The sequence below is a fragment of the Besnoitia besnoiti genome, chromosome V (genome assembly GCF_002563875.1).
Source record: "Besnoitia besnoiti strain Bb-Ger1 chromosome V, whole genome shotgun sequence".
NCBI lineage: Eukaryota > Apicomplexa > Conoidasida > Eucoccidiorida > Sarcocystidae > Besnoitia > Besnoitia besnoiti.
In genome coordinates, this window is record NC_042360.1 from 2,203,709 (window position 1) to 2,215,977 (window position 12,269).

The 12,269-nt window shown below is 52.8% G+C and overlaps 2 protein-coding genes across 2 annotated transcripts; both read left to right on the top strand.

Annotated features, from left to right (window-relative positions):
* Positions 1 to 2,269: 2,269 nt before the first annotated feature.
* Positions 2,270 to 6,103, top strand: BESB_061340 (uncharacterized protein; the record flags this gene model as incomplete). Its single annotated transcript, XM_029364548.1, has 10 exons — positions 2,270 to 2,346; positions 2,653 to 2,771; positions 3,319 to 3,331; positions 3,601 to 3,669; positions 4,194 to 4,253; positions 4,789 to 4,848; positions 4,962 to 5,139; positions 5,275 to 5,352; positions 5,636 to 5,680; positions 6,083 to 6,103. The coding sequence occupies 10 exons, from the start codon at positions 2,270 to 2,272 to the stop codon at positions 6,101 to 6,103; spliced, it is 720 nt and encodes a 239-aa protein (XP_029219256.1).
* A 2,939-nt stretch (positions 6,104 to 9,042) lies between these two features.
* On the top strand, positions 9,043 to 9,984 carry BESB_061350 (uncharacterized protein; the record flags this gene model as incomplete). The annotated part of the gene is made up of 1 exon (XM_029364549.1): positions 9,043 to 9,984. One exon carries the CDS (start codon positions 9,043 to 9,045, stop codon positions 9,982 to 9,984), a length of 942 nt encoding a protein of 313 aa, XP_029219257.1.
* Positions 9,985 to 12,269: the final 2,285 nt, after the last annotated feature.

Here is a 12,269-nt window from a genome sequence, read left to right on the forward strand (position 1 = left end):
CTGTGATGTTCTCCATTCCTCGCTGTGCGCCACACTATTAGCTTGTAAACAACTATTTTTGTGGGCGGCAGCCGCGACGAACGTGAATGCCTCGTTTCGCTGTAGCAGTCAACGAGGCATGATATAAAATAGAAATGGGCAGTGAAGCGTCGTCCTCTTGTGGAGCCCACGCTCCAGTCGCGAGGTGATAAGTCTTTAGAATTCGCACGCAGGATTGAGTTGGTGTTTTTTACTGCACAGAGAGCCAAGGTCCACTAATCTGCCGTCAACGGTTGAGCTCGCTATGACGTGCCTGTCTGCAAGGCGGGTAGAAGGCATTATCTTGTGTGCCGTAAACTTTTGGGGTTTGTACTCAGTTATGTTAGGTCACAGAAGCTCCTTGTCCGGCTCACTGTGGTGCTGAGCTTCATCGACCGATGCTAGGGACTATGCTAGTACCGCGTACTTACTACCAAATATTCACGCACGCTTGTAGTATTGTCTACCTTCTCTAAAGGCGAAGCAGCACCTGGCGGTTGAGTAGGTCGTTGTTGCTCCGGCTGCTGCTCGAGCAGGCTGGTAACTGGTACACTCCTCACGACTGTCGGATACCGTAGCGGCGGAAAAGGCGCGGCGTGCAATGGAGAATGGGTTTGACAAACGCAGCTCCTGGATTGTTCATGTCTCTCGGTGATCCCAGGTAGTGCGCAAACACTAGCGGTCGTGGACAGAACAGGGAGGTTAGTCTACGGAAACCACAGGTGTTTCCCCGGAACGCAGTGAGGCTTTCGGGAATGAACAGAACAAGTGATCATTCGTAGCCATCCTTTGGCGGCGGTTTTCCTATTCCAGCCGTATGTCTGAGAGGGATCTACTGCGCACAGTGCTACACCATTCAGTGGGACAGTGGCGGTGGCATGGCTCGGCATCTAAAGCTAGCAGCTCCTCCGTAATGTGAATAGCCGGTGAACCAGGCTGAACTCCTACTCTGCTCGGTTGTCTCACAAGTCAGTTCATGCAGATGCTCCGCCGCTACCCCTACTGTTGGTGTATGACGCATTTGTGTGCGCGACGAGAACTAGAACCTTCTGCGTTATCTTAGTCCCACTGAATACAAAGCCAGACGCATATTGAGCGTCTGTAGAGGGAACACGGTCCTGCCCCCCCCCCCTCCCCCGTGGGAGAGAACCCGGCGCCATCACACACGGGTGCAGCGTTCTGGGGAGACGTGCAGGCTAGGGGCGAACGGACACTGCACCGACGAGCACAGATTGCGTTTTCGTACAAGGTTGAGGTCCTTGTTTTCCGTTACAGGGATCCTAAGCTCGAGGAGGTTTACGTCTTTCCCCTTCCAAAATAAAGCGGAAGGGGCAGGCACCCGGGGACTATGCATCCCGAGTTTGCGGTCGTCTGCAGTCGTGAAGCCCTCGGGTCGGCCATTCAAAGAACGCGAAGCAAAACCAGATCTCTTCTCCGCGCGGCATGGATGGCATTACCGCAGCCAGGTGATACTGCTAACAGCGGGCATCACCTCTTATCGTGGTTTGGGTTCACCGCCTGCGCGGTCGGCGAAGGCGCGTGTGCCCACCAACCAAGGCATCCAGCGATGGAGCATATTGGCCAGAAATGTGAGCTGTGACGATGAACGGAGGCTTAGAGTGCCGTGCAGCGTGTGTCTCTCAACGAGGAGGCCGCCACGTGGCATTCGCCATTTGTCCCCCCGCCATTTTTTCGGAATATCTGCCCCAGCATCCACCTGTCGGAAAGTTCCATTGAATACCAATCGTAGCCCTCCCTCTTCATAGCCTGCTCAGGAACGTTGGCCCCTTGAGACGCGGAAGACTGTGGTAGCACACCGCCTTTAAGTGGCCAGGGAGACGCGCGAAGTTTCAACCATTTCAGAAGCCAGCGCGCTGATAGCGCGGAACTAACATGCCACATAATCTTCCATCTGAAGACTTTCAAGCCCTGGCTTGGTGGGCTTTCAAGGATCGAGTATTCTAACGCTCTTCGCGGCAACCAATTTGAGAGAGTGCGTAGCACTTGTAGTGTATGGCAGTAGAGCACACGCGTCGCATTGGTTCCCTGAGAACAGCGGCCCGGGGTCACGAAGGGTTCAGCGGATTTGCATTCACGGATATCGCTACGTCTCTGCGTGCATTGCAAGCTCGCTTCGGTGATACTATCATCTATTCCGGATTTTGTGGTTTCGTCTCTTAAAGCATTAGGCAGTCCGCCCTGTTTTTTGTGTTGAGTCTGGTAAAGCTCTGTAGACAGAAAGGCTAGAATAATGCACGACTTGGAGGACGAGGATATTTTTGAGGAGGAGCTGATTTTGAGGAAGCCGAAGAAGAGGACCTGGGGCAGGTAAGAGCAAACATGATGCTATGCTGATGAGACCAAGGAGATGCTTATTGAGCAGGCGACTGCCCTTGAAATTTCCAGCGCCTCTCTCACAGTGCTAACGCCGTAACGTCGTAGGCTGTAACTTTCATGATTGCACTGCTGTGTTGTTTTTCGGCTTCGTGAGGCATTTTTGCAACGCTGCCGCCAGCCAGCACCTGCGTGCCCGTACTAGATCGCAGGCTCGCAGCCGAGTACATATGACCCTGTCGTTCACAGTTGGGGTGGGCATGTCGGTTGTTCCCTTCGTTCTTGTCTGTATAATCGTAGGACATTTTCGACCACAACTGCAAAGCGGGGCATTTGGGGCCAGGCGCTGAAGTATAGCGTCGCATTCGTCGTTGGAGCCGCAGTCCTTGGAGCGACTGCAAAGCTTGGCCGTGCGGCTTGTAAGACGTAGTCTGGCGTTTGCAGAGTTATGTGGATGAGACGTTGCTTCCTGCCATTATCTTTAACTGCATTGCTTTTTATCACATGTTTGCCACCTCTGCCGCGTGATCCGCTGGCCATATGATCCAAGTTTTGCAGTGTCTTTTCTTTGCATAGGGCGTTGATAAAGGTATTGGGCAGCTCAAGTGGGTGCTGCGTTATGGACCGTCACTAGGTCGTAGACGACTTCTCGCGCAACAGTCTAGCAATGTTGTTGTTATGATATTTGCCACATAACGAGAGCGGTGTTTAATGCTGGTCTAGCGGTGGTCAAACACGTGCACTGATGGGAGTCTTACTGTGCCAGTGTCTACCGGTTCCTTCTGTTGACGAAGCTTCTATACTGCTGCCTTATTCATTTTCATCGTTACCTGCGCCTCATCTATGAAATTATTTTCCAGACAAAAGACTGTAAGTGTCACTATCGTAGTAACTGACCGTCATTGGCTCTGATCGTCACTACCACGTTATCAACTGGCTTTTACCTTTGTGTTTGTTGTTGTTTAGTGGCAGCCTGCGAGTAAGTCCTTCTACTGGCTGTTCAAGCCACGAATGTCTATGGCAGACGGTCAGCTAGGAGATACCGTCTGTTGATCAAGATGTTTGAGCGAGCATAACTGTAGGAAGGGTATACTTATAATTAGTTCGCCAGAAGCCGAATCACCAACTTCGTACAAAGGTGACGCATGACTTCGTCCGGCAGCAATGGATAAACGTATAGCAAAGCTTACTTTTTTGAAGTAGCCAAGTACCTCATCTCATGCTGCTTTGGGCTTCTTGTGTAAACAGGTGCCACCAGTGGACAACGGCGGTCGCACGGTCGTACCTGAGCACGGAGACGAACGCAGGCGCGATCTGGTACGCTACCAAGGCTAGCTTGATCTGTTTATGTCACACTTGATTTGTTTGCGTATAATTTATCTACTTCCGCTAGTTTGGTGTTGCGTCGTTATCACGAGACTGCACGAAACCGGTATATGTATCCGAAGGAATCAGTAGGAGTCAGAGCTTTTGGGAGTTTTTGTCGCGCCCCTTCCGTTTGTCGTGCCATCCCTTTATACCACCCGTTCCGATGTCGTTATGCTGATAGCCTACCGGCAGGCGACGGCCTTTTTCTGAAACGAAATCCCCACTGGTGGGCCGGTATTCATATATGCGGGTGGACGGGCGCTTCGGTGTTTCCGGCTCCAAGCGCCTTCGGAAAGTCCTTTGTAAAAGGTCGCGGCTTCTGTGTGAGGGCCGCACCGTTTTCCACTAGATATGTAGGATTCAGATGAGATGAGGCAATACAGTGTTTGTCATGTTTTGTTTTGCATCTGCGAGCTACCTCGTTCTGTTGCCGTGAGTGTTGATTCCATTTTCGTGTGGGTACGGATTTGCAGCGGGGCCAGCAGGAGACAGTTGGTTCTGGCGTTCCTCGCGCTGCTGCCAGAGAAGCCGGCGTACGTTTTTCCAGTCTCCCCCGGCAGCACTGGATATACATATACCAAAACTGACTTTTTGCGGACAATTATATCTACTTCCGCTAGTTTGTTGTTGCGTCGTTATCACGAGACTGCACGAAGCCGGTATATGTATCCGAAGGAATCAGTAGGAGTCAGAGCTTTTGGGAGTTTTTGTCGCGCCCCTTCCGTTTGTCGTGCCATCCCTTTATACCACCCGTTCCGATGTCGTTATGCTGATAGCCTACCGGCAGGCGACGGCCTTTTTCTGAAACGAAATCCCCACTGGTGGGCCGGTATTCATATATGCGGGTGGACGGGCGCTTCGGTGTTTCCGGCTCCAAGCGCCTTCGGAAAGTCCTTTGTAAAAGGTCGCGGCTTCTGCGTGAGGGCTGCACCGTTTTCCACTAGACATGTAGGATTCAGATGAGATGAGGCAATACAGTGTTTGTCGTGTTTTGTTTTGCATCTGCGAGCTACCTCTTTCTGTTGCCGTGAGTGTTGATTCCATTTTTGTGTGGGTACGGATTTGCAGCGGGGCCAGCAGGAGACAGTTGGTTCTGGCGTTCCTCGCGCTGCTGCCAGAGAAGCCGGCGTAAGTTTTTCCAGCTTTCCGTTTACATGTTGTATGGTGCACGAACGTAAATGTGATACGTGATATTTAGTCGCCTCTTGTGTTTTATTGGCTGTGTGTGTTTCCTTCTCCAGTCTGTTTTTTCCATCCGATGCCATCTTTGATCAGCTGAAGGCTCCTCGAGTTGGACAGGGCGCCACTGTTTTGAGCAGTCCAGTACTCGTGAGCCGTGTGTGCTCTATCGGTGTGCAGCGTCAACCGGATCAAGCCGCTCCACCAAGTGATTCGGTTCCGCCCATCGTTTTTTTACCGGTACGTATACTCGTGTGTCGTTTCTGGCAGTGACCGTAGATCTCCACGTTCTTACGCGCGTTGATAAAATAGTCTTTGTGTGTCTGATCCTACCGTGTGTTCCTTCCTGCCACTCTGTGTTTTTGCGTTACGCAGTTCTTGAATGCAACTCCGAACCTTGATCAGTTGGAGACGGTTTCTGTCATCCCTGTTCCGGACTTGAGATGGCTGACGGTACGTTCCAGTGCAGCGCGGTGTGAAATTGCAGTGTAGGTTCACGCACGGAAACGTGCACCGCTGGACACTGGTAGCAGAATGTACCTGGTGCGTTGTCAAGGCAGACGATCTGGGGGTGCATGGGCTTTAAGAGCTGTCGGCCGTTGGGCTGCCACTTTGTGCCACGTCGTGAAATACATTTAACGTCCCGAGTGGTGAAGTGCTACTAGCTTCAAGTAGGGGCACGGCATACCGGTGTATCTGCCTGCCTCGGGGCATCTGCGCTAATGTGCCTTTGCAGAATTACCTTCCTTCTGGTCGCGAGGTGGCAGGCCGCCTTCAACGAGTACGTTTTGCCACTCTCACCGGGAGTGTGTCTGCCAGATACACACAACGATAGATGTATTTTTTTTTTGCTTCCCTGCCGGACTAGCAGAGACTTCACTCCAGGTCTTTTTGTATCTGCGCTAATTTCGTTCTGTAGTCGTCGCTCGCGGGAGACATTCGCGGGGATACAGACCGTATTAGATGATGAGACCTTACATAGCCGGATTTGTGATGAACTCAGGCACGATCGATTCGACCCGTAGACAAGTGGTTCATTCAGCTCTTTTCGTCGTTTAGAGTCTGCGTCTTTGTGGAATGCACTGTTGTCGGTCACGCGTCTGTATCCGTGATGTCTGTAGCAACGTAGGATTCTCAGAGACCGCCTGTTTTGTCCCGTGCCTTTCCCATACGATGTTTGCAGTTGCTTGGCAGGAGGCAATAGACTTTAGGAGGTAAGCCAGTCATATGAGGATGACGACGTGCAGTGCCGATAGCAGATAAACAGTGTCTGACCTGTTGTGCGTAAAAACACATAGCAGGTCGTCCGCTGCGAGTTTAACGGCGCCAACCTGATGGAGTTGATGTGAATGCGTAGTTCGGATTGCGTTCACGCTCATTTACGCATTCCTGAACTCCTCTCTTCAAATGGCGCGATTTACGCAAATATTTTTCGGTAGTTCAATTGAGTATCAGTTCGCTCGGAGTCGTCAAGCCACAGGCTGCTATAGAGTTAGAGCAGGCAAGATCCTATCGGCGTCACGTTCGAATGCAAGCGTTCGCTGAGGCCATTGCCGGCCGTCATATTTGAGAGGTGGTGTCAAGACGCAGTACATCATCGTCACAGCGGTGGCGTTAACTTTCATAGAATCCCCGTGTGATTATACACCCAAGTAGGGTTGTGCTTATCTGATGTGTGTGGTGTTAGTTTTCAGTTTGTGGGCAGTCAGCATCATGTCGTGCCTCCGGTGTGACGGTGTTTGGTGCCCGCTGCGAAAGAGAGCGAAAAAGTGTGCATGATTTCGCAATCCTAGGGGGTATATGCGCCGTTCCTGGTACCCGATCTTCGGTCGACGGTTCTCCCGTCGTTGCTCCTGCCGACGGTGGTATGTCACCCAAATGTAGTTAAGGTGTCATTTTCGGCGACAAAGGAACCTTAACTTTGTATACACCCTGATACCCGGTCTTCGGTCGACGGTTCTCCCGTCGTTGCTCCTGCCGACGGTGATATGTCACCCACATGTAGTTAAGGTGTCATTTTCGGCGACAAAGGAACATTTACTCTGTGGCGAAGTCGCGCCACGAAATGGGTGACTCATAAAAAAATAAGACATGACTAGCCGCACATCGACGCAAGCACTGATACGTTGTCGCCTGTAGTCGTACGTTTCCTACTCAGGTGAACCCGGGCTGTGGAACGCCACAGTTTCCCGCGTGTGGTAAACGTCTTCGAACAAAACCAGGGCCATAGTTGTTGTGCCTACAGCGTCGTCTCAAACAGAATGGCTTCGGGTGATAAAGTTGCATTTGTGGAAAAGGGAGCCCACCAGGGGAAACTAGGGCGACCGCAGGCTCTGGAGACCGGGACTGATGTCCTTGGCTGAAGTACGATACCCGTCCTACCCTGGCTGTTCGCGTTACGCTGGCGGCTCGAGTAAATTATGTGTTCGCGGCCACTGTAGGCACCGGGCACAAGTGTCACGTTTTTCCTAAACAGATTTACCCGCTGCATCGGTACAAAGTTGTTCAGACACCAGTGAGGCGGATAGGAGGTACAGAGCTCATTTTTCAATTGACTGAACAAGGCCCACTGCATGATGGGTAGTACGGTGATGCCGCGTTAGACTCCGCGGTCACAACCTTGTGTACCACCTGGCTTCAGAACTGGCTCCACTCAGAGAAATCATGTAATACGATTACGTGATCCACTAGATCAGCACGGATGGCGTGCGGCGGTGCGCCAACACTCAAGCGAGCGAGATGGTGGCCGTTAATTAGTGTGTAATGCTAGACTGTAGTGCTTCCCCAAACTTGCTGGATTTTTGGTAAACCATGTAGACATGCTGAGGAGGGGATAGAAGGCAACAAACTCACGGTTAGAGAAAAGGAAACTCTGCCCTTGTGCCGGGTCACCAATGACCTGGAATTCGTTCCAGCAGTTACTGGCTGAGGGCGCGACCCCTTTCCCACCGATCATCATCATACGACAGAAAGTTGCTGTCTATGAGAGAAGTCCCTGTCAAACGCGAATAATCCGAGTCCTTTCCTCTCGTTTCCGAGTTCTGGGGAGCCGGCGAGTAGGAAATAGCAGGCGGGAGTACCCTGCTTGGCTTGCGGAAATGGCACTACCCCAGTTAATGTAGGTAGTCAGCAACTGCTCAGTATTCATGCCTCTCACTGCTACAATGCCTGCGCACGCACGGGCACCCGGTAATAAGAAACCACCGCAGAGAGAGAGGATAAGTTGCCGACCATTAGAATAGCACAGCTTTGCTGGAGTGCCTGCTGACTGCACCCAGTTCACTTTGCGCTCAGCTGCCCGCCCCTATGTCGTTCCTATGCAGTTTGCCGTGATCACGGAACAAATGGTTAGAAACCAAGAGGGCAACCGGGACCTCTATCCAGCACTTTGCATGAAATCTGACCTCCTCCCCCCCCTCCCCATGTAGTCATTTCCAAACCTTCCACAGTGCAGACTATTATACACTAAGAAACACACAAATACGTCTAGCGCTGAAGGCAGTTGATGATTTCTTTGACACACGTAGGCCCAAGTATTCCATACTGGCAACCAGTAGCGGTGCGTGTTGACAGAATCCCGCACTAATGCAGGGTACCCGGAGAGGGAGACTAATAAGAGGACGGGTGAGTTGTTAGGAACCAATGGAAGCTGACTTGTTTCTGCGATAGCACCGCTCGAGTGCCTGAAGTAGCATGCGCCACATGGTGACGAAGATGACTTCCTCTCTGCTCCTGCGAAGAGTATCCCGCCGTCTTTCCTCTTGCTTTTCTCCTTGCTCTGTGGGGGCTATTCGGCCGCCACATAAATGCAACAATTCTTAACCTTCCTCTCAGATGCTGTGCACGCACACAGCAGAAGCGAATGGCTGATATGATGCCGACTGTCTGCGCTCCGCAGTTTTCGCTGTTGCATTGCCGGTTGCATGCGCCTTCACCATTAGAAGGGAGTGTCCTGCTGTTAGATTTTTTCCGCTGACCCGTCCACCGAGCATGCAGCGCCGTGAAAGACACTGAAATTCACGTGCTGCGTTCGTTCATCAGCAGCGCGAACAACTCAATATTGCAGGCGGTGTGTTCGCCCTTTCGTTACGTGACGGCAGCGTCGTCGCAACAAGCAGTTTTGAGAAGTGGTCGTCGCCCGTGATGGATGGCTCTATCGCCGGGGTGGAATCCGCGTCGGTCCAGCAAGGGACGCCGGTGCCTCGAGAAAGTAACAGCGACGGGCACCTGGGTCTCGCTATCGCATCTCAGAATGTAGAGAGCACGGACCAACTAGACTACCATCCGGAAGCTTCGTCTCAGCTCGTCCCGCAGAGTCGGCTCTCGAAGCGACATCGGAGGGAGCCCGCCGAGCTGGCCCTCAAAATCCACGCCAAGCGGTCGCAGTTTTCAGTCTCTCCGAGCCGCGTGCTGGGCATGATTTTGGCGATCAGCTTACTCGTTTTCGGAGTCGCATACAAGGTTACTCGATGTATGCGGGGGAAATCAGGTGTACCGTCTTCTCTGAAGGCAGATGGGGTCGGCGCGCGACGACTCGCCGCACAGGGGGCCCCCATATCGGATGGCGCTTTCACCGTCGACATGCTTAAAGAATGCTTGGTTGATCTGGAGGAAGTCTTGGAGCCGACTGCCGAAGTACAGAACGCAGGAAGAAGGGCTTGGCGGAGGAGTGCTTTGTCTCTCCTTTCCAGCCCACTGCTGGCCCGCGTGTCCACTTATTTGGTTGTAGGCTTCCTGCTTTTTAAGGCGGCGGCAAGTATAGCCAGCACTGTAGACGAATCACTTGTTTCCCAGTGTGCCATCTGCGCAGTCTGCGCTGCAGGAGCGCTACTGATGTTTTTATACCTTAAAAGGGGACTGCCAATCTGGGCAAAGGCGAAGCGCAAACAGAGGTCGGATGCCGCTCTCCGCTCGCTTTTGAGAGAAGCGATCGAACGCAAGCCCAGCATCCCCGAGGAGGAAACGCTCATGGATATGGACGAGCCGGAGCTGGGTGACATAGCACTGGAATTTTCCATGCCGGGTGAATGGGACCCGCCTTCTTCTTCCGGAGATCTAGAATTTTGGCAGGCCCGCGATCGGTGAAGAAATGCCAATTTTCAGGTGTCAGGGAAGTCATATCCAACAGCAAACCCGCGTGCGGCGGCTGGTGGGTGTATGCAGCACTGTGTTAGTGTTCACTTGGTGCCATGCGACAGCGGTCGCCCATGTTGGGCTGGACCACAGTGATTTCTATGCATGTCAGTCAGGTTCAGGGCGGGGCTGGGGCGACAACTCTTGTAACAGTCCCTCTGGTTGACCGCAGATCGTCTCCATTCCACTACTGCGTGTGCAACAGGTTGTCCGTGGGACGTGAGGGGAGCGGGAGACTGGAGCACGAACACGAACTCAGCTGGGCTTGACCAGCTCTGTCAGGTGTGGCTTGCTTTCCGTAACCCTGCTCTTGGCACCCGCAGACTTTGCAGTTCAGTCGAAAGTCTTCAGAATCATGACGGATAAAAATGGACATGCAACGTGGATGTTTCGCAAAGAGCCATTCACTACAGGCCCAAGAGAGGGCCGCATACCGTCCAGTCCTGCATGACATCATGAACATGGGAGGGCACCGATGAGAGTGCAGGCGGGCACGAGCACCGAACTCCAGAGAAGGAGGAAGAGAGGAACCTACCACCGTTCTTCCGAGACGGCTGGGGGCCGCGTCAGGAAAGAATCAGGGCATTGACGTTCTCGTGACAGGAGAACACACCTTAGGCGAGCGTGATGACCTTCGCCGATGTGTGGCGTGAATGAATTTTGGCATGTAACGCATACCACAGGCTGGGGCGAACTGAGAGTCTTCTGAAAACTTGAGGTTTATATTGACGGCCTGATGAAGGTCGGCGTGCCCCACTGGTGAGAAGCGAGCTCAGGTTGGATATCTTCTGTGAGGCTGCCGTGCCCGTTTGTTTCTGTATACGCAGGTGAAAAGGAGAGAGCAGTGGACTTACGTTGCAGAGAGAGTCGCAAGCAGGCGTCGACATGCGTCGTCAGTGCCTGCGCGCGTGTGCAACGCGCGCGAGACGGGCACTGTTCATAATCCAGTGGAAGCGTCTATTTATTTGGGTGCACAGGATGACGTACAGAGGACACCACAACACACGCAGCTCGTCGAGCGTGAAACTAATGGAGCATGCATGCGAACGGTGAACTCGTGGTCATGTATAGCATTTCTTCGCCATTGGTGTAAGCTCGTGGCGAGCTGCCGGTTTTTTTTTTCCGGCATTGTTCATCTTTGAAGCTGGGAGATCGCCTTGTGTTACGTCTGCCAGTCTACTCAGGTGACATGGGCCTCCACACCGGCGGTGCCTCCGGCGCAAGCCGCTCTCACGGTGCCCCGCCTGTGGCATATCGTCCGAACAGTTGTCGCTGATGGAGACGACCCCACCCAGCTTTATGATTCATTTGAATATTTCACCTCGTTGTTCGCGACGTGTTCAGGTTTTCTGTGTCATTAGGCACGTGCTGCATTCAATGCTACTTCTGATGTGCCGAGTTTACGCTCGCGGATCGTCACAGTGTGAGCAGCGCAAGGCGGGACTCGTAGTCGTAGCTAATGTGTGCCAATTAGTCGTCTTGCGCAGCAGGTGTGACGACGACTCTGGTATGTGTCTACATGAGTCGAGTTTTCTTTTCGATAAATCTGGAGAACTGCCTGGCGTTGGAAAAATTTCTGGGGGGGGGCACGCGTCGTTCGCACCAGCTTAGCTAACGGTTTCCCGAGCGCGGCTGAGTCTGCACGTGTATCTGTAGCCGCTTGCGGCTTTGCAAAAATGCATCGAGTGGCTCTGGAAAACACCTGAGATCCAGTCTCGACCACTAAAAATTTGCGTTTGACACTTAACGCGTCTTTAGAACCCAGAGGAAGCATAGAGCCTGGCGCACGCATCACGCACATAGCGGGACGCACATACACGTATTGCTGCGCGACACCGCCCACAGAATTGTGGTTCTGCTCCCGAATCTTGCATGAGGCGCACGAGAAATACCGGCCGTACGCTGGTCTCCAGACGACCATCCCAACAACCAGCGTTGCACCGCTGCAGGTTTACGGCATATATGGGGCATTGCGACTGAATCCTGATTCCAAGATAGTCCTGGGCGAGACCCACTACGAAGCCGGAGCGTGCCGCTCGCAGCCTCGCTACGTGTGGAAGCAGATCCGGTAGCAGTGTCGCTTGTGGGGTTTCGTGGAGACGGCTTCTGTGCGAGGAGTTCTGCATGGCGCAGTCAGATAACTAGTGGCTCCCGTTGAGCATCCTTTGCCTTTCGCCATGTAAACAACAGCCCGACCGCTTCGAGATCATTTCGCTCTGCGACTGACTCGCTGTGGT